The sequence below is a fragment of the Numenius arquata genome, chromosome 2 (assembly GCF_964106895.1).
Source record: "Numenius arquata chromosome 2, bNumArq3.hap1.1, whole genome shotgun sequence".
Taxonomy (NCBI): domain Eukaryota; kingdom Metazoa; phylum Chordata; class Aves; order Charadriiformes; family Scolopacidae; genus Numenius; species Numenius arquata.
Window position 1 is genome coordinate 107632968 of NC_133577.1, and position 21123 is coordinate 107654090.

Genomic DNA, 21123 nt, shown 5'->3' on the forward strand with positions numbered 1-21123 from the left:
CAGACTGGAAGAAAGGAAACATCACACCCATTTTTAAAAAGGGTAGAAAGGAGGACCCTGGGAACTACCCACCTGTCAGCCTCACCTCTGTGCCTGGGAAGATCATGGAACAGATCCTTCTGGATGCCATGCTTGGGCACATGGAGGACAGGGGGATGATTCAGGACAGCCAACATGGCTTTACTAGGGGCAGGTCCTGCCTGACTAACCCAGTGGCCTTCTATGATGGAGTGACTATGTCACTAGATAAGGGACGACCTATGGATGTGATCTATCTGGACTTCTGTAAGGCCTTTGACACGGTCCCCCATGACATCCTGCTTGCCAAACTGGAGAGACACAGATTCGATGGGTGGACGGTTCAGTGGATAAGGAATTGGCTGGATGGTCACATCCAGAGGGTAGTACTCAATGGCTTTAAGTCCAGATGGAGAGCAGTGACAAGTGGTGTCCCTCAAGGGTCTGTGCTGGGACCGGTACTGTTCAACATTCTTATCAACGATATAGACAGAGGGATGGAGTCCACCATCAGCAAGTTTGCGGACGACACCAAGTTGTGTGGTCTGGTCAATGCACCAGAGGGACGGGATGTCATCCAGAGGGACCTGGACAGGCTGGAGAGGTGGGCTCAAGTAAACCTCATGAGGTTCAACAAGAGCAAGTGCAGAGTTATGCACCTGGGCCGAAACAATCCTCGCTATCAATACAGACTAGGGGATGAGGTATTAGAAAGCAGCCCTGAGGAAAGGGACTTGGGGGTGCTGATGGATGAGGAGCTGGACATGAGCAGGCAATGTGCTCTCGCAGCCCAGAAGGCCAATCACATCCTGGGCTGCATCAAGAGATGTGTTGCCAGCAGATCCAGAGAAGTGATTCTGCCACTTTACACTGCTCTGGTGAGACCTCACCTGGAGTACTGTGTGCAGGTCTGGAGCCCTCAATATAAGAAGGACATGGACCTGATAGAGAGGGTCCAGAGGAGGGCCACAAAAATGATCAGGGGGTTGGAGCACCTCTGCTACGAGGACAGGCTGAGGGAGCTTGGGTTGTTCAGCCTAGAGAAAAGGAGGCTGAGGGGGGACCTTATTGCTCTCTACAACTACTTGAAAGGAGGTTGTAGAGAGGCGGGGGTCGGTCTCTTCTCCCAAGTCACAGGTGACAGGACTAGAGGAAAGGGCCTCAAGTTGCACCAGGGGAGGTTCAGATTGGATATTAGGAAGAATTTTTACACTGAAAGGGTTATCAAGCATTGGAATGGGCTGCCCAGGGAAGTGGTTGAGGCACCATCCCTGGAGGTGTTCAAAAGACGGGTTGACATGGTGCTGGGGGACATGGTTTAGTGATGGGGGTTTTTTTGTCAGAGTTAGGTTGATGGTTGGACTAGATGATCTTGAAGGTCTCTTCCAACCTAGATGATTCTATGATTCTATAGTGTCAGCAAGTGGCACCTGGACAGAAAACTTGGTAAGGAAAGCAGCAGAATATACAATTGAAAAACCTCTAAAATAAGCCAAATATATAGAAACTTCAAGTAACTAGGCACATGCCACTAGAAGTTATCTCTGACACCCTCTCAAATAAAGAGGAATTAATACATGTCTGTATTGAGGCACTGAAAACCTGATTAAGCTGAATAATTACACAACTACAGAAAGTAAATTGCTTTCTAGAGTAATTCATAACATAATTTATAGACTTTGTGAACAAAAAGTAACATGGTCACTACAGAAAATGAGATACAATCCTGGGGAAACCAGGTCCTTCTTCCCTCTATGAATACCCAATTCTGGAAAAAATAATTTTGCTATCACGGAGAGATATTGGATACTGTTATTTCTGTACAATATACAAAGCTTCACACAGTCAGGTATAATTGAAACAATAGAAACTTTGGAGATCATTAAAATGTATAATATAAAAGCAGCTACAATATTTTTTTCAAGCCTTTACATTTTGAAAAACCACAACAAACTTATCTACAACCTATTACTTATCTCCACAGTAAATGTAATTTTTTTAATCATTTTTGGTTATTTGTTAGCTCTTGTTGGAAAAACTGAAATGTTTTTGAGGATAGGAAGATCATACTCTTCCATCCATTTTTTTAAACTAGTTCTTCAATTAGATTTAACACAACAGGAAACCAGTCACTGATGAACTCACAGATGAACTCTTAATTGTTGTGGAATAAGGTCAGAACAAAATGGAGAAGCTTAAATGTTGAGTCCTTCATAACAGAAATGTGAAGCTGCAGTTAGGACTCCCCCTTCCTTCCCCCTTCATGAAAAGTTACACACCGTTGGACAACGTTGGAAAATTTCTCATTGTTAAATGAATATTGGCTTTGAAGTATTCGGCTTGAATCTTGTCTAATGCTTTGTATACTACATAGAATAACACAGTTGATATCATTTGAATAGTAAACACCATGCATTTTCATTATCTCATAGTCTTCCTAATATTATATTGTAGCAACATAGTTATAAAAAGTCTTGCATGTAAGTTTTCTTTAACGCTGTAAATGTTAGACTGTTTCTTTATTGTTAGGAGTTTGCTCATGTCAGGTTTATGTGAAAACTGACTCCTGCATGGAAGATTTAGAGCTCATTTAAAGCTCTTGAGATAGAATAACACGCAGGTGTCAGTCCTCCAAATTTCAGTGAAGATTAACCTAATATGCAATATGGTGACCTAACAGTTCTTCATTTGAAAGAAATCTGAAAAGTAATCTCTGATATAGCCGAAGAGTGAGAATAACCCAGTGGGATTTCCACCTCTTCATTTCCTAATGAGTTTTTTGATAATGAGAGGTGACTTTGCCAGTCACTGTGGGCTCTATTATGGCTAATTTACTCCACTTCACTCTCCTTGTTAATTATTAACACTAGCCTTTTTATCCTCATGAGACCACATTCCAGTTTTTTCCCTTTTCAGTTGTTTTTTTTTTTCCCCCTAAATCTATCTTTATGAAGGTGATAGTTTTCAGGACAAGGTTTTCACTTAGAGTAAAGCCAGAATTATTTATTTCATTTTGGAAGACTGTAAAATTGATTATATAAGCACGGGGAGCTCTTTCTAATGGCTTTAACGCTCTTGCAAGGTGAAAAGGCTGTTAATTAAAGAATAAGCAGTGAGGTATGTTCCACTTGGGAAGCAGTTCTTGGTAGAATGGTCACTTGCCACTTGCTAACATACCCACTGATTAAAAGGTGACTAATTTCCATGGTTGCTTTCCAATAGTTCTGGGGAAAAAAAAAAAGCATTATTTTCCAGATGGATTTCACTTGCCAGAAACTGTCATTTACTATATCTATTACCATTAGGGAATTACTGAAATTGGTATACAGGTGTGACATTTCATACAGCAGTCATTTCTTATCCTTCAGTTAAGGCTTTACAATCTTGCTAATAACTGCTTTGACATGAAAGTTTTCATAAAATGTCTTTCCTAAGGCTGTTTTAATCATTTAGCTTTATTACCCATTTAATCTTTTAAGAAAAGAAAATCAAGTAGCCTACCAGCTACCTCTTTGCACATGAGGACAACTCTTGTTTGTTTCTATCACTTCTCTCAGGTTGGAACCAAAGTGTAAAGGAACAAAACTGAGACAATAATGTAGTTTAAACTGGTGCCACAAATCCTTCTTCTAAGACTATTGTAAAATACCTCCACAGTTTTCAGAAACTATATAATTGTTTTAAGTGCACTTACATCACAACTAGAGACATGCTTCTTAAACTGAGAATGTAAGAGGGTAGGAAGGGCACCTGAATATAGGCTTCAGATTTTTAATTTCATCTGGATTTCAGATGATCAGACACCCACTTCAAGTAATGCAGAACCCACCTTGCAGAAGTCTAGCTCTTATGAGATCTGCCCCAAGATCGAACAATTCTTACACCCTTCTGAGCATCCTTCTAAATCAAGCTTAAATTACCACCAGCATGGCAATTTTAATACTTTTCTGTAGTTGCAGTTTGTCCAACAAGGGATCCAGATGAAACATTCATTAATATCTTAAAAACATTAAGGGAAACACTAACAGATACAATTTCTTTCACTAGGATAACACATGAAAAAAGATATCATTGGGAATATGGCATTTCATGTATTGCTAAATGTCGGGGTATGGAAACATAATTCATGAAAAAAGACCTCAAAGGCTGTTAATTTTCTTCCACTCTGTCCTAGACCACGTCCAACCTAGTGCAAAAAGAGTGACTTTGAACAATCATGTTTAAGATTCAGCTACAGCTTAGTGGCCCTGTCCATTTGCCCCTTTCCCTCCATGGGGTTCGTCATCCATCGTGCTACAGTGAATTGTACATTTGCTAGTTGCTCCATTTCGTGACATGGTGCAGTGGCCAACAGGTACTATACTGAGATGACCTATGTATTTCAATAAACACTTGGCAGCTAAGGTTAACAATAATACAATGATAAATAATATAGGTTGCAATATGTGTAACCTTGGAGAAAAGCTCTTGAATACTATTTTCCATTCTTTCAGTCAAAAAGTTTCCATACACAGAGCTAAAATTCTTAAAAGCTATTGAACTTCCACAGAAATGAAATTAATTTTCCAGGAAGAGTTAAAAATGATTACTTGCATTTATACCAAAAAAATCAAATTCTGGAATAACTTGAATCATTGTATAAAAATAAGCATTTGGATCTCAAAAAATAATTAAAAAACCAGTAGGTCATTTTCTCATTTTAAAGAAATAGAATATTAGTAAACATATAAAACATAGCACAATTATTTTATTTTTTTTAATGCCTTAAAATGTTAGGAGAAATTACCTGTCTGTAAAATAAGGTGCAATTCAATGTCTTTAAAATAACCTAATTCACCTGGACAATTCTATGATTTTCTTGGTTTCACTCGTTATTTCCTTAATTCCATTATTAAAATCACTTTCACACAAAACATGCCTAACTTAACTATTATTAAAAAAAAATTCTCTCTTCAAAGATGAATAAAAGCAAAATATGTCTATTTCAAATTTTGGTCTCCAACTCAAATAATGACACAACAATACAACAAGTGAAAATAACACTCATTTTTGTGTGTATCTCACCACACTCACCTGGGGCCTGCAATAATTTTATAGACATAACTAGTCTGAAAGTAGTTTGCACAAAGGCTGAGAAGGAAATATGAACTCCAATTTTATTTAGGCAGTATAGATTAAACATGAAATATGAAATACATATCATGCTGCCTGTACATAACTGATTTAAAACTGAGAAATTTCTGAAATTGAATGGTTAATGGATCACCAGAAAAAGGACTGAAATGGTGCAAGGATAGAGAGAAACTGCTCAACTTCCAACAAATGGAGCACCAGGGTATATACCATAAACACAGGTACTATCACTTTTATTTTGAAAATTATATTATATAGAAACACATTTCTAAGGTGTGGGCACATTGAAAAATATTATGCACACAATAAGCAAAGAACATAAGATCTTACTGTCGTTTCTGAGGGCGTTATTCAGCAGCTGGAAAAGTGGGAAGCTGTCCCAGGAGTCCTGTGGCTGTGCCTCGAGTGCTGAATCCATATCAACAGAATAAAGAGACAAAAACTTCTCTGCATGCTCAGCCAATAATTCTGGCCACCAAGCGAATGCCTGCAAACATGACAAAATAGAATTACTAAACATGAGTTGTAAGGCAAAGAGATGTGTTGTATCTATGGCAAAATACATTTGGATATCTCACTTCATGTTCTATCTCATTTGGAGAGGATGAACAGGCCAAGCGAAAAATGTGAAAATATTTTTTAAAACCTTGCATCAAAAAGAAAACAAATAGATTATGCTGCAAAGGATGATATAATCAGAACAAAAATGTAACACAGAAAAATCAAAAAGGAGTATAAATCCCTGCAAGTCTTTTTGCCAGAGAGCAAAGAAAAGAATGAAGGCCTCCTCACTGAAAAATTACTGTATAGGCTTTGATTTCATTCGATTCTATAAGTAGTTAGATTAATTTATTTTTCAAATAAATTCTTGTGAATACATTTTGTTAATCAGAAGGGATGGTTTGAATGTGAAATTTTATTCCTTGAAGTCTAAAGTGGGTTTTTTTTTAATAGATACAGAGTGCTTTTTAATTCCTATTTTTGCCTTAAAGATGTTGGCTTCTCCTGAGGAAGGCATCCAGTTTTCCTTCCACAAATGCTATAAATACATCTTTAGAAATTCACTAGTATAAATATTAATTTTCAGTAACTTAACAGCATGTTGGAATACACTGTTTTCTTGGGTAATCTTAGCTTAAAAGAAGAGAAGAAATTTGTGAAAAATAGTGTGTCAGCAAGTAAAGCCAGCTCCACATTAAGGACTGCTTCACATATAACTCTTGTACCTTTTTATTGTCACTTAAATGTGGGCTTTGAAAGGTCAGTATTGAAGCTGAGTATTGGATCAGAGGGAGCTGTATGATCCTGGAGTTAAAGATGAAGGTGAAGTGAGCTTATAAAATAGGATGAATATCACACACTGCTGAGAGTGCTTTGTTCAGAGCTAACAAAGATACCTAATAGTGAGGAATAGCTACACATACTAGGTAAGAAAATGTCTTTGCTTTCAAACATATGCCCCCCATTTTGAATATCTCATTCTGAATATTTTTGAGTTGCCAACACGGGATATATGTAGCTTGATCTATAAAAGCCCTGAATTCCCACAACTTTAAAAAAAGTTATAGCAATTCCCACTTGCGTTTCTAGGTAATGTAGAAACATGAACTCAGGCCTGAAAAGCATCAAATAAAACACAACTTCTGAAAAGTGGTGTACAAATATTTTTTTCCATCCTGGCCTTTCCGATGACTGCCTGTAATACTATTTGACATGGGGCAAATGGAGAAAAGACAAACTGGTAAGAGGTTTTAAAGAAATGCTGTGCTATCACTGCAAAGTACTTTGCGTGTTGCAGTGTCAGGATTGAAGAATGCTGATTGGCACCATAGAAAAAAGTACAGACAAGGCTTCAAAATTTTGGCAAGAGTTTGAAATGGAGTCCTTTTCCTTAAAAGGGAAGAAGTTTCTTATTAGTAAATCCTGTTTAAATGGGAGCTCATTAAAGGAACAGACTCCTTAACCCTACAAAATAACTAAATGCAGAGAAATAAAGAAAGAAGAAAAGAAATGTATACAGGCATTGGCAGGTGTCCCTTTTAGGCAAGCAAAACTCTTTTCAGAAATTATTGCCAAAACCTCAAAACAAATAAAGCAAACCCAAACCCAGAACATCAGCACATTTTCCTTCCATCTTCTTCCCTTTTGTAAATGGCATTTTGAACCCAGACAGAAATTCTTCTGACCCTCTCAGGAACTACCCATCATTGCTTAGGCACCAAGGAAGAAGAATAGAAAAACAAATACCACAGCTAAGACAGTAAGTAGTTCAGTCATTACGGATAATATGAAAACAGACTAAAGGCAATTAGCAATTAGTGACACACATTCTATGAGAACAAAAGCATTGATCAGATTAAAGGAAGACTGAAGTTCTCTAATTCTAGAAAGACACACAAATGTGGCAATACAGCACTAGAAATCATTAGAACAATTTATGCTACACATTCAATGTACAGTTCCATGCTATAAACAGTGGAAAATAATGTTTAGTTCATCATGAATCACATACCTCTCTTCCCTTTGGGAATCCCAGAAATTTGGAAGTGTTATGAATTAAAAAAAAATAAAAAAAATCTAGCATTAAAAATGTGATATACTATTTTAGAGATTACTGGTCCTTTTTGTCAACTGCACCATCAAACATTCAACATTTACTTAACATTATGATGTGAAATCACCATACTATATCTTCCATTTTGAGTAGGAAATGTATAATTTCTTGATCTATTTCTCAGATATATTTCGATATTGAAATTCTGCACACTCTATAAATTTCAGTAAAATTGAACATTTATTACATAAGTGAAAGAAGGGGAAAAAAAATCTTAACATTATCTTTATTCTTTTCAAGCTGTCTTAGGTTACACTGAAAACTTCTGATGAATTGATTTTTCTGAAGGCACAAGCAGTATATTTACCCTTCTGAAAAATACCACGTTTCTGGCTGCAAGTAAATACTATGGAAAGTAATCTTTGAACAGAGATGTATCATTTGATCTGTTTTCTTTTCCACAGAAGTCTAATATTCTTACAATAATGCACGTCCTCAAAAGACAAAGACAACAATATATACATTTTATTAAGTAATCATTACGGAGTAACACAGTGGCAACAGTAGTGTAGAACAGGACCTCCAGGGAATTAATTTCAAATCATTGAGACAGCTGTTTCTTCAGTATAAGATAAAACATCTATAACAAGTTCACACATGACAGATGTAAAGCTAAAAACTAGATCCCACAGTGTGATATAAAAACAGATGTTTTGAATGATCATATTTATAACTATATATACTAAATCATGTTTATCCCTTTGCATGTATTCCTCAAAAATATTTACTGAGTTTTTTGAGAACATTTTAAAAACAATTTCCTGAACCTAAGAAAAGTATATTTATTATTAAAATGTTAATAGTATATACAATTTTGTGTACCTGGTTGAGTAAATTTTTGTAATTCCTTCATATAAAAAGTGCTATAATTCTAAGTATTCTAAATATTACGATTTCTGTGCCATGAAGACTTGAGTAAGAAACATGAAATTGTTCTATTTTATTTCTCCTACCTTATAATGCCATTTTAAAAAGTACAAGTTTAAAAGCACTACTTGTCCAACCAACAGAAGGGCAGTGTGAATGTGATTATTACACCCATCATTATTTTTATGTTAAAATCACAATCTATACATCATGATGAAAAATAGCATTCAGTTACATTTTCTTTCTATTTTCAATGAGAGGTGAAAAGTTGGAAGGAACAACCGTATAAGGCTATGAATCTTTTCCATACCATTTCACCACCTCTAGCACAAAGATGCTTTCTGTATTTTACGCTCTTTAATTTTCATTTCTAAACCTACAGTTCATTCAAGCGAATTCAAGTAGAGTTTTATTTCACTTCAGTTTTCATAAGCTTCAAGTCTCTTATTCCTCTGCAAATGTGAACTGCCTTAAACATATGTCAGAAAGTAAAGCTAAAATGTTTCTTGACAGAATTGCTTCGCATCAGGAGCTAAAAAATCCAGGAAGGAACCATTCTCTACAGCAAATGCAGTTTGGGCCTCACCTCTGAATGATGTTCTTCATTTTGCTGCAGTACTTCAATACAGAGTTCTGCAAGGTGAAGAACCTCTTCCAGTTTTCTCGCAGGTGTTGCTTGGTTCATGGTCTCTATTCAAATATAAAATGCAAACCAAAATTGCTTTAGTTAGAAAGAAGATTCAATAGCAAGGGAAAACGATGTCAGAAAGGAACGGGAATTGTGCAAAATTACAATATTTGAAGTATAAGCAATTTTACATGTTAAGGAGAATCTTTTAATAAAAGTAAATGCAGCTGAATGTCCAGGTCACTAGAAAGAGAAAATATTTAATTCAAAAAAGAATCACTGATCATTATAAACATTATCTGATTTAATATGTGAGAACTAACAGGTGCATCAATGTATTAGATGCTCAACTTCTGCAACAAGTGATTTCTAATTCTCTTCAAGGTCAGACATACAAAGACAGCAGACACTAGAGACCTGTTTTGTTATTGTACCACCAGTACAATGCTGTTCTCGCTAGATGACTCATGACTGTCTTCAGCAAGATTCATGCATTTTGCAGCAGTCAAAAATTCCAAATGTGTTATCTAAATAAGACAGTACATTTTAGGTGCATTTAGAAAAAACAAAAGTACAAAACACAATAATGATTCAAATAAATGATTTCTAATAACTAATTATTAAAATAATAATTTTTCTACCTGCTGCTCAGCTATAAGAGTGAATTTGCATTCTTTTCAGTACCATAGTGGAAAGTAGAGCTGTAAAATAAAGATGTTATAACAGAATTGACAAAGGCCTACTGAAATCTCTGCTACTGGATTCAGACTTAAACAGTGGTTTCTATGCTTATGCTGGACTTAGACTGCTGCTTCCTCTAGTGGTCAGTGTCCTCCCCTCCCTGGAGACACAGCAAGTACTATTCATACAGCTGATACATCAGTACCGGTATCACTGATGTTAATGAGTCTTAGCAAGAAACCAGCTATAATAATACAGAGTATGACTGGCACATCTGATTTCAGCATAAACAACTCATTTTATCACAAATTCAGCGTGGTCTTCATAGACCTTATCACTAACAAAGTAAACAAAATAATTGCATTCATAATTGCATTCATTCCTAATGAAACTAAATAAGCTGTAGACTGTTCAAAAATTACATCCTAGAAAGGGCTCCTCTAAATTAGTATGAAAGTAATTCTAATTATACTAATTCTAATTCTAACTATATTGAATCTGATGTTGCATTTTTGCATTGGAGCAAGTTCACTTATTCCACATGTGGAATAAGCTCAAGATAGCCTAAAAATGGCTATTGAATGGACATCATTATCAGTAGGGAGAGCAGGAGACTAAGACCACAGATTTATTGCTAACTGTAAGATTATCTTAAACCACCACAGTGATGAGATCATGACGATGAGAAACATGGTCTCAGGAAAGTAATAATACTGTGCCCAGGTGGCCAAGAAAGCCAACAGCATCCTGGCCTGTATCAGGAATAGCGTGGCCAGCAGGAGTAGGGAAGTGATGGTGCCTCTGTACTCGGCCCTGGTGAGGCCTCCCCTCGAGTGCTGTGTTCAGTTCTGGGCCCCTCACTACAGGAAGGACATTGAGCTGCTGGAGCGTGTCCAGAGGAGAGCCACCAAGCTGGTGAGGGGTCTGGAGAACAAGTCATATGAGGAGAGGCTGAGGGAACTGGGCATGTTTAGTTTGGAGAAGAGGAGGCTGAGGGGGGACCTCATTGCCCTCTACAAGTACCTGAAAGGAGGGTGTAGAGAGGTGGGTGTTGGCCTCTTCTCCCAAGGGAATAATGCCAGGACCAGAGGAAATGGTCTGAAATTGCGGCAGGGGAGGTTTAGATTAGATATCAGGAAGAATTACTTTACTGAGAGAGTGGTCAGGCACTGGAACAGCCTGCCCAGGGAGGTGGTGGAGTCACCATCCCTGGAGGTATTTAAGAAATGTGTAGACATGGCACTTCAGGGCATGCTCTAGTGCCCGAGATTGTTGGTTTGTGTCTGTTTGTGGGTGGGTGTGGTGTGTGGTTGTGTGCGTTTGTTTTGGTTTGGTTTTGGTGCTTGGTGTTCTGGGATTTTTTGGGTGTGATTTTTTTGGTTTTGTTTGTTTTTTTTTTTGTTGGTTGGACTCGATGATCTCAAAGGTCCCATCCAACCAAAAATATTCTGTGATTCTGTGATACCATTGAGCAAGGCACAGAGGAGACGCAGTTCTGGTCACCTGTGTTGAAGTGATGAATTTTCATTAGAAATAGCACTGAAAGGGTAAGAATTCTGATTTTCAATCAGAAATGGCATTGAATGGAGAGTCTGGTTTTGTTTGTATGTTTGCTTGTTTCTTTGCAAGGCATAATAAGCCTAAAAAGCATGAAGGATGAAACAAGGGATCAGAAGTGCTCCTCCACAGGCAGTGTGGGAACACTTGGGAAGGAGAAGACCTACTTATGATCAGGGATGATGCTGGCATAAAAATAAGTCAGTCATGATAAATTATTTTAGCAAAAAATTGCAAGAATTTCAGTCTTTATGGAACTAAGGTTCAGGAATAGTTTCTTCAATAGGATTAGTGTGTTTAGGAGGAAAAAGAGGATGAAAACTGTAAATTTCCCTTTGAGATGAGTATGGCAAGTTTCTGAATGATGTTTCATGGCACGAATGACTAGAAATGTGGGACAGATTCGGCTCAACGTCTTCCAGTTTCAAGTTTGCATGAATTTCCCCATGCTATTTACTATTTACTAGTTTACTGCGAACTACTACTTGCTAAAAACATGGAAGTTACTCTTGATGCTTCATACAGCTTTCAATAGTAATTTTAAAATCATTATTTTCCTACAAGATTTATTGATAAGAAAAGGTGGCAGATAATTGCACTCACTCTGCATCCTTGGACAAATCTCTCTAATTTTGTTGTTGTTTACTTATTCCCAGAATAAATAAATACATGCAATTTCATTTGGATGGTATATGCTTCCCTACATTTTGCTTAGGCTTCATCTAAAGCTTCTTTTCCATCTGTAAGTTACCATGCCAGCTAGTCTTTTTTCTCTGTAATTAATGACTTTTCTTTTTCCAAAATCTAGTGAATATGTGTTATGGATAAACGCCATTTACACGGGTGTATAAACAAGGGTCCATGAAGTACTTTGAGAGAAAAAGAACTAAATATTAACCTTTTTTAACCAAACAAGTAGTATATTTGAAATATGAGTACAAATAGACAGTTATCTGGAAGTTTTAGAACCTCCAAAACATCTGAGTAAAACACTGTGCTTGTCTTTATAAGCGTAAAAAAATTACAGGAATGGAAATCAGTGCTGTCAGTTTTCATTATATTCATGATGTCTTTCTCCCCACAATTACTAAGGGTTGTTAAGATGTGTTTACACTACTCAAACTAACAAGTTGCAGCAGGAGTCGAGTCAGTAAATATGCTGCTTGACATCTTTTAGAAAATAAACAGAAAAAGCCATCAATCATCTGTTTTCAGCTTCACATTCTGCTGAAATGAAAAAGGAAGCCAGGCTTTGCGAATAATGGATGCTTTCTCAAGTATGCATTATCAGTGAGTCACATAGGTACCAAGAAAATATTGTTAAATGAGCTAAGTTAACTGACTAAAATGCTACTGAAATGAAAAGGTGACTGTTTCATGGACCGATGGAGCCCAGGGCCAGAAGGGACTGTCAGATCATCCAGTCTGACCTCCTGTGTCACACAGGTCAGAGAACTTCTCCCTGTTCCTCTGTTCTTGAGACCATCTATGTCTAAAAGCTAACTTAAGCTTGCTTTCCAGAAGAGAGTTTATCCTTGAAGACAAATGTACAATTCACCTCTTTCTTTTTTTTCCCCAGCATGTAAGCTGTTAAACGTGTTTAATTTCTCATTGGCATTTGCTGAGCACAGGAATAGAACAGCTGCTCCCTTGGATCATCACTTCCCTCCATGGCCAAGGACTCTGAGACGTTCTCAGCCCTGGTGGGCACCCGGGTACCTCCTCATCCAGCTGGCTAGATGGAGCTGGAGACTTCTGTGGTGATGTTCCAGCTTAGGAGCTGGTCAAGCTCTTTTTATGCCAAACTGCAACAGAACATTCAGTTTGCATTTTGATCCTTCATGTCAGACCACTGGCATTTGTTTTAATTTTCATCAGCGCTGTTGCACTGGCTGCTGGCAGCACTCAGCTGTCGTGCTACTTAACATTAGTGCTACCAGCATTCAAGCCCGGAGAAAGTGCAAGGTGCCTATTAACGGAGGTAAACTAATTTATTTCTATGCATGTGCCAGAATTAGACCCACAGGAGGGCAGATAAAGCGATGACTGCTGGCTGTCAAACTCCTTCCAGGATGCGCTGCACACACAGCAGTGCACAGCCTGAGCCATCTTGGAGTTTCTGAAGGAATATTGCCTGTTTGGATATTGTGCAGAGGGACCTAAATCTTACGCATTTCTTTCCAAATCCAATTGTAGTGCATGGACCTAAATGAGCCACACTTTATTCTATACCAGCTCTCTTGCCCAGGAATCTGACTTAGTCACTCCAAATTGGAGCCTGGGAGCAAACTCATATTGAGGCAGGGGAGATGACAGGGAAGCCGTGCAGTAAAACAGGCCATGATATAATTTGATAACATGGATCCATCATCATTTGAACTGTATAGAGCCCACTCTGCTCCAGTAGGATCCATTCATTCAGACTTTTTGACATGTGAAACCAGCAAGATTGCTTTTAGATTTGGTAGAAGTCTACAAAGCAGCACAAACATCAATAACCTGGAGCTAATATATGTTGCTAGACCTGAACTGACTCTCCAGAGTTAATCTGTGACTGGGATAATCCACCCACAGACAATTTAGATTTGACTGTGGTGGATTTTCTTGCAAATTCTCACAGAATTAATTCTGCATGAAAGAGTAAGGAGTGGACATCTGGGAGGACATCCTATATTCTTCTGAATAAAAAAAAAATAATTCTAGCCTGATATAAATAATGGAATTTAGCTTTAATTATGAAGTTGAAGCCAGTTTTTCCATAATTGCTTTCTAAGAATTCAATGGGATTTTAAATTCTAGGGACAAAAAACTTCAAAAATTAATCACCATTATCACCTCTGTACAGAGAGATTATGAGATTTGTAGAAAGTTAAGGGTTCACATCTCCTAGTCTATGGTTTTTTCAACTGGGTCACACTATAATGTTTTCAGTTTTTAAAAAATTATCATGGTATACAATGCAATTACCTTCATGGGACAATCAAATATGTGTTTGTTTTTTTTTTTAATAGGATATCTTTTAACTCATGTGAAGCTGGAAAAAAAAAAAGAAACAACAAATTTGCAGAGGTAAAAGCAAAATAAAAAAGGCAGAGTTGAAAAGAATCCTCAATTTTTAGTTACTGATCAATGGCACAGTTTATGATTGCATTCTGGTTGTGGCAATACAGATACAAGCAGTTGGTATTTTCTTCCTTCCCCTCACTTCTACTGTCTCTTCAAAAGGGGAAAGAACTAATGTTCTCAGCACTTTCTGTTCCAGTGGAATAAAACTCAGAGGTAAAAGACACGGCAAACTGAAGAGCTCTACGAATGAAGGGACCTGAATAACTGACACACTAAACTGAGAGAAACTGGCACTTGAAAGTGTAGACTCAGTAACAAGTGTTTTTTAAAAAAAAACTAATAATTTTAAGAGTCTAAATTTTGGGGAGTTACTGAAAGATGAGAACAGCAAATCCAATGCTGGCTGGTAAGGAGGAGGGAAATGTAATGTTGACAATTATTAACTTTAAAACAAATTTTGAAGAAATGACTAATTGAGGACATAAAATTAAGAGAAAATGGAATAAATGTAATACAGATTTGCAAAAGTAAGTTGCGTTAGACTTGTGCAGTAGCTTTTCTTGATAGGGTATTTTCTTAGAAAAGAAATTCAGTGGATCTCATCTATGCTGACTTTACTAAAGCATTTGATACTATGCCTCATGGGAAAACTACCAGTTAAGCTGAAGAAAACGAGGATTAAAAAAGACACTATGTGTTGGATAAAGAAGCTGCCTCAAGAGAAAGGCAATGGGTAGCACTGAGAAAGAGCAAAGAAAGGTTTCTTGAGGAATCTTTGAAGATCTGTCTTAGGGCTGAGCTTCCTTAATATTTTCACCAAAGACTTTAGAAAAAATATTAGGAGTGCACCAGTGACAATGTTGTAGAACACTGGCAATAGACAGCAGGGTCAAAATGAAGTGACAAGAATTGGATAATTCAAAAGAATGAGAGACAAACAAAATTTAATACTTTAAGAGGAAGGACAATACATTTTGACACATGAACAACAATAAACATTTCCTATAAACTGAGAAGTCATTAGCTGGAAACTATCGAAACTCTGAAAATTGGGTTGAATTAACTTTTCACAGAATGGCTGTGTGCCACAAGCATGATAGAGACACAAAAAGACAAGTGTACTACTAGTACTGTGTAAGGCATCTCATGGAGATGACTGCACTGCATAGTTCTGGTCCCCAGTGTTCAAGAAAGCTGAAGTTTAATAGAGAAAGGCACCTAAGATGATACAGATGAAAAAGAGGAGGCCGGAACTCTGAGACAAAGGGATGAAAGCCTTGTATAAGTTGTATAAAACAATTGTCTAAAAATGCATCATAGGGTGAGGAGGAACTGGAAATGACGAACTGCTAACGAGAGAGGGAGCTATCCCTCCTTCATTAGGGATAGAGGACAAGGTTAGCCTGCTAAAAACTAGGAACTAATTTGACTGTAAGGTAATTCCTTCACCTATAGAGCAAACAGAATTTGACATGGCCTTCACATGGGCAAAGCAGGGGGCGGGAAAGGGGAAGAGCAGTGACAAACAAAGACTCAGCCCAGCTGTTAAGAGAGGATGCAGGTACCTTTATGAAGGAGGTATCAGGACTTGGACCTAACAATTCAGGGGTTCCTCTCCAGACCTCTGCTCCAAAATTGAAATCAGGGATATTTGCCCATATCCTCTTTCCATTTAATTGCACAACAAGCAGAGACCAAGAAGGTGCTGTGCTGCTGTGCAACTCATTCTTTTTTGTTTGTTCAGTGAAATGAACATGGATGGAGAGCTTTAATCAAGTCCTCTCCAGGTACAATGACTCTCTCCACTTGCCTTCTCAATTTCAATAATGTTTGTAGTGTTCTTCTTTTTAAGTCAGATAGATCCTTCTGAGCCTTGAGGGCATTTACATACTACCCTTCCTTTAGAAACTTGCATGTAATGAGTATGTTAACAATCGATATCCTTTAAAAAACAGCAAAATGGTGAGTTGCTCCTGACCTTCAATTGTATGGAGTTAACAGTTAGTCAGCCTTTGGCAGTCTGTCTGATAGAGAGAAATATTGGGATGACTACTGTGATTTGTCTTTGAACAACTGACTACACAGAAACTATCTGCTTTGATTTTAATCAAATTTATTCTCATTTCTCTTATTAAAACTGATTGACAGAAGCAGCCCAGTATATTCAGTTACTACAGACTTTTAAAAATAATGAGTTAACAGACAACTACCTAATAATTCAAATCTTTACAATCCGTCTATTGTCTCAGAGACGAGTATTTATGGACAATAACAGATACTGCCCTGTTCACTTCACAGCCATTTACCACTTTAATCCCTAACCCAGTCTTTTTTTTTCTCTGCAGCAAGGTAATGCCCTTGCACTGAAAAATGCATTTACATGTAAGTTTCTATCACTTCTCTTATGCAATGACAGCAGCACTAGCAGAGTCCATTACTTCTCAGCCATTCAGATTTCAAATACATTTAAATGGGGAAAACCATTCATTTCCGTTCAGAAGGAATAAATAAAGGAACTCTGTGTTAATGGATGTATATAAGAAGTAAAAAATATGAATTCCGTATAAGGCAGGCCATCTCTTTTGAAGGACAGAAGACAGGTGAGGGAGGCATGCAAATTTCTATAAGCTGTTCATTGGAAGCTATACAAAATGCATCTGAAGGATGCTATTTGTCTCTGGCCTCAGCATCTAGCAGGTCCAGTTATATTCAGCATTATCTATGGGAAGAGTTAACTCAAGTTAAATACTGAATAAGACAAGAAAATATGCCATAAACAAAATGATCTAAAAAGTACTTTCAGGTAGCGAAGTCACAAAGGCAGCATGTGCTGAAATTAAAATGGTTTATACTTAAAAAGAGCTTTTCACATATTGATGCTGTGATCATCTCCTTGAAAAATTAAAAATCCGTGCTGCAAACTACAAGGGCATTATATGAGAGTTCTTAGACACAGTTCAAAATTAGAATAGTAGGTTTGCTGCTGTTTTCCTCATAATGCCAATTATTCTGACTGAACAGATTAGCTACTCCATGAGAATTTCAACTGTACGTGTTGTAAGGAGTGACATGCTGAACTCTGCGTAATTGTTATTGCAAATGTAATTTTTACTAAAAAAGCTGTTCTATATTTGTAATAGTACAACGACATGGGAGTGCTAAATAAAATGTCATCCTGACTGCAAACAAATCCTGTTGCTGCAAGTGCTTCTTATACCACTGTGTCTGCCATTAAGAAAGTAACCACTGTCTTCTGGGAAAGCATTCAGAGTCTTGTTCAATTGAGACTGTGAAAATGAGAGCACTTGGGGAATAGACCTGGGAACCTGGCAACCACACTGCTGGAAAAGGATCTTCGCAACAAAAAGAATTTGCATGTTCACCTCTGTATTACCTAACAAGGACACTCCTGCAATTCAAGAATCTCCATACAGTATCTGGTGCACAAGTTAAAGAGTAAATAATAGTTATCAAGAAATAGTTTTTCCTTATTTTCCATGACAATGCAATACATGCTAATAGAGCTAAGCATACTGTACATCAAGTTCATGATGAAAACTGTAGGAGTTTAGGTAATGACACCAATAGGAGCAGGATTTGGCCCTGTTAGCCAGGCTAAAATATAACTTTATTGTGATTCCTTTCAGCTGCTTCATCTTTTGCATCAGAGAAATGGGTTCAATGGGACACAAAATTCTGGTGAACACAGTCTATTTACTCCTTTTAATAAAAGTAATTTTTTAGAGTTATCTGATTAATTTTCAGCTGCATTTTTAGTCAGAAGCAGAGTTTAATTATGCAATTAAATTATAAACACAGCCTATAAACCTCTAGCTTCACCTAACACGCAATGAATTTCCATTTACTCACTGTATGTGATAGGCTTTCCTCTCATCCATTCTCTAATATATTTATCTGCCACGTCACTTAAGGGACAGCTTTGCTATCCTGTCTTAAGAACATGGCAATAGTCTATTTCAAAGTGTGCATAAACCTAATGTAAAATGACTGAAATCAGGTACAGTTTTGGTTTTTTTCTTTCTTTCCTGTGCTTGTAACTGTGTGTCATCTGTGCTTAATGGTCTCTATTTCTGATATAATGAGTCTGCAAGAAAATAAGAATAGCAAGCATGTGTGGCGCACTGAAGATTTGTACTTGAGCTGACGCAGACTATATAATAGTGTACAGCTGACATTTTAGAGCACAAAGGTCAAAGGACACAAAGTCTAGAATTAGCTTTCTCATTTCACAAATGAATTTCAAAATTTTTCTAAATTTCTCATTTGAAGAGATATTTTCTTCAATACCTACAGGTGTAAAAATTCTAAATGGAATATTTGTGTTATCTAGATTTAGATATTATACTGAGTAGGGAAACTTTCTTAGGCTGCATTTGCATTTGATGGTGAGAGATAGGTCCTTTCACAGGGAAGTCGCTGAAGGAGCCTCGAAGTGCTCTGAATCACCTGATCAACGTGAGCTCGTGTCATCTCAGTCTAACAGGCTGAGGCACGAATGTCCATACCACCACTGCATCATCTGCTTTCTTCTTTAACAATCCCACACAGAGCTCTTCTATTTCGAGAGCTTTTAAAGCTTTCAAATGGAAACCAGTGGAAGTTTTGGGAACCAACGGAATTTTTTGAATCTTCAATACTGACTGTAAAAAAATTAGTTTCTCTAATTTGCTGGTATCTTTTCCTTGTTTACTGGCTAAAGAAGCTCTTCCTCCAGAAATGAACCATCTTTCTCCCTTCAAGCCCCTCATTGGCAAGGAGCTCCATTTAGAACTAATTTCATGCAACCTTTAAAGTCATCACCCCCAGTCTTTCCAGATGAAAAATGATTTCATGCTGAGAAAACAATGTCCCTTCCTGTAGCTGTGGCTGATATTTGTGGAAACACCACAAACCATCATGATCAGGCCTCCACTGGGTCTGTGTGTACATCTTTAAAAAAGGTATTACAAAGTCAAAGTAGTGTGTGCATCTATTTCCAAGCATATATATGCACAACCCCTCATACTTCTATGCAGCCAGTACTACTCAGCCACAAATACTACTTCAGCTATGCTCTTTTTATGATCAGTCTATCAAATATTTGGATATAAGCACTCAAAAAACTCTTTGCACTATTGGAGAATATACAACATATCAGCTTCAGGAAATTAGGAACACAAAGACCTACCATCTTCACAACCTTCAGCTGTAACTGGAAAAATAAGTATCTCACTAAACAATGCCATATCAGAGAAATTTAAAACCAGCTTTATGAAATTAATTGTCCTATTAAGACCTTCATCAATAAATTCAGCAACCCATTTAAAAATGGATATCATGTTTGCTGATGACTATGAAACTACGTTTCTCTAAATACACAAACTGATTTTTGAATTTAACAGCCAAACTTTTCTGCATCACTTAGTTACACCTCTTTCACAGAAACTACAATTGCATCATATTCCAAAATATAACATTATCTAAATTGTTACTAAATATGCACATCATAGTTAAATATCACTGTAAATGAAGAATGCATGGACTATACTACATCAAAATTAATTTTTATGTTCACACATATTCTGGTCAATATCTTGATACTGTTGAAATCAACAAAAATAATAAAACAACAGACACAACACAATAAATTTGTAGTACATGCAGACATGCACACAAATAGTAATCACCTGAGTCCTTTTCTGCTGTTGCTAAATTTAAAACAAAAAAAAAGAAAGAAGAAAAACATCATTACAGAAATATAACTATTTTTGTTTCATTAGAGTAGAATAAATACCAAATAAGGAGTTAAAATCTTCTTAAAATCTTGAGTATAGCAGTGAGAGTCCTGACAGTCAGCTCACCCAAGTGATGGGTTTTCTCAGCTGAGGGAGAAATGGTGTACGTGGTTAGGTAGCATGTTTTTATTTACTAGGTCTACACAGTCTCTATTTCAGGCTCACTGGCTGAGTTTGCATCCATATTGTGCTGGAGAAATTAGAAACATACCATAAATAATAGTAGAATAATGTAAGAATGTAAGAATTTTTTTTTTGTTAGAGCATTCTTTGCGTCTCTACTTTTTAGGTAGTTACTATTGGACCACAGCTGATATTATCATGCAACAGTTGCATTTTGACTGACTGATATGATGATGTTCACCAAAGAAATATTTAAAGAATAGGAAAAAAATGCCAACAATGAATGGCAGCTACATTTGAGGACATCAGTAATGTTACAAAGTTAATGACGACGCACTTTCTGTATGGAATTTGAGGAGGAAACAATTAATGTAAACACTAACATGCATTACTTTCAAGAGAAGAAGGTAATTTCAGTATACAGATATAATAATGCTCCCATAAACCTAAAGAAGAGGAATGGAACCTATTGTCGAAAACTATTACATTAAATCGGTAAAAATGTAGGATATTTGTAATGACCTGAGTACAGAAAAGAGACAAATACAGGTCTCATTGCTACTGAAAACCAATGTGTTTAATTTTCTGATGTTATAATGCTGGAGTCCTTCACTTTCAAACAGTACTCTGTTCTCAGAAAA

At 36.9% G+C, this 21123-nt stretch overlaps 1 protein-coding gene across 15 annotated transcripts in view; it reads right to left on the reverse strand.

The window, feature by feature from the left end:
- Positions 1-21123, reverse strand: part of CADPS2 (calcium dependent secretion activator 2) — a 318019-nt gene that overhangs the window by 56989 nt on the left and 239907 nt on the right. For 5 of the 15 annotated variants that reach the window (XM_074168756.1, XM_074168762.1, XM_074168761.1 and 2 more), the window contains 4 exons: positions 20252-20272; positions 9219-9322; positions 7664-7672; positions 5482-5638 (listed from right to left, as the gene is read on the reverse strand). In XM_074168756.1, the coding sequence (XP_074024857.1) occupies positions 5482-5638; positions 7664-7672; positions 9219-9322; positions 20252-20272 (291 nt within the window). The remainder of the gene's footprint in view (positions 1-5481; positions 5639-7663; positions 7673-9218; positions 9323-20251; positions 20273-21123) is intronic. The other 10 variants (XM_074168769.1, XM_074168768.1, XM_074168766.1 and 7 more) reach the window with 3 other exon arrangements.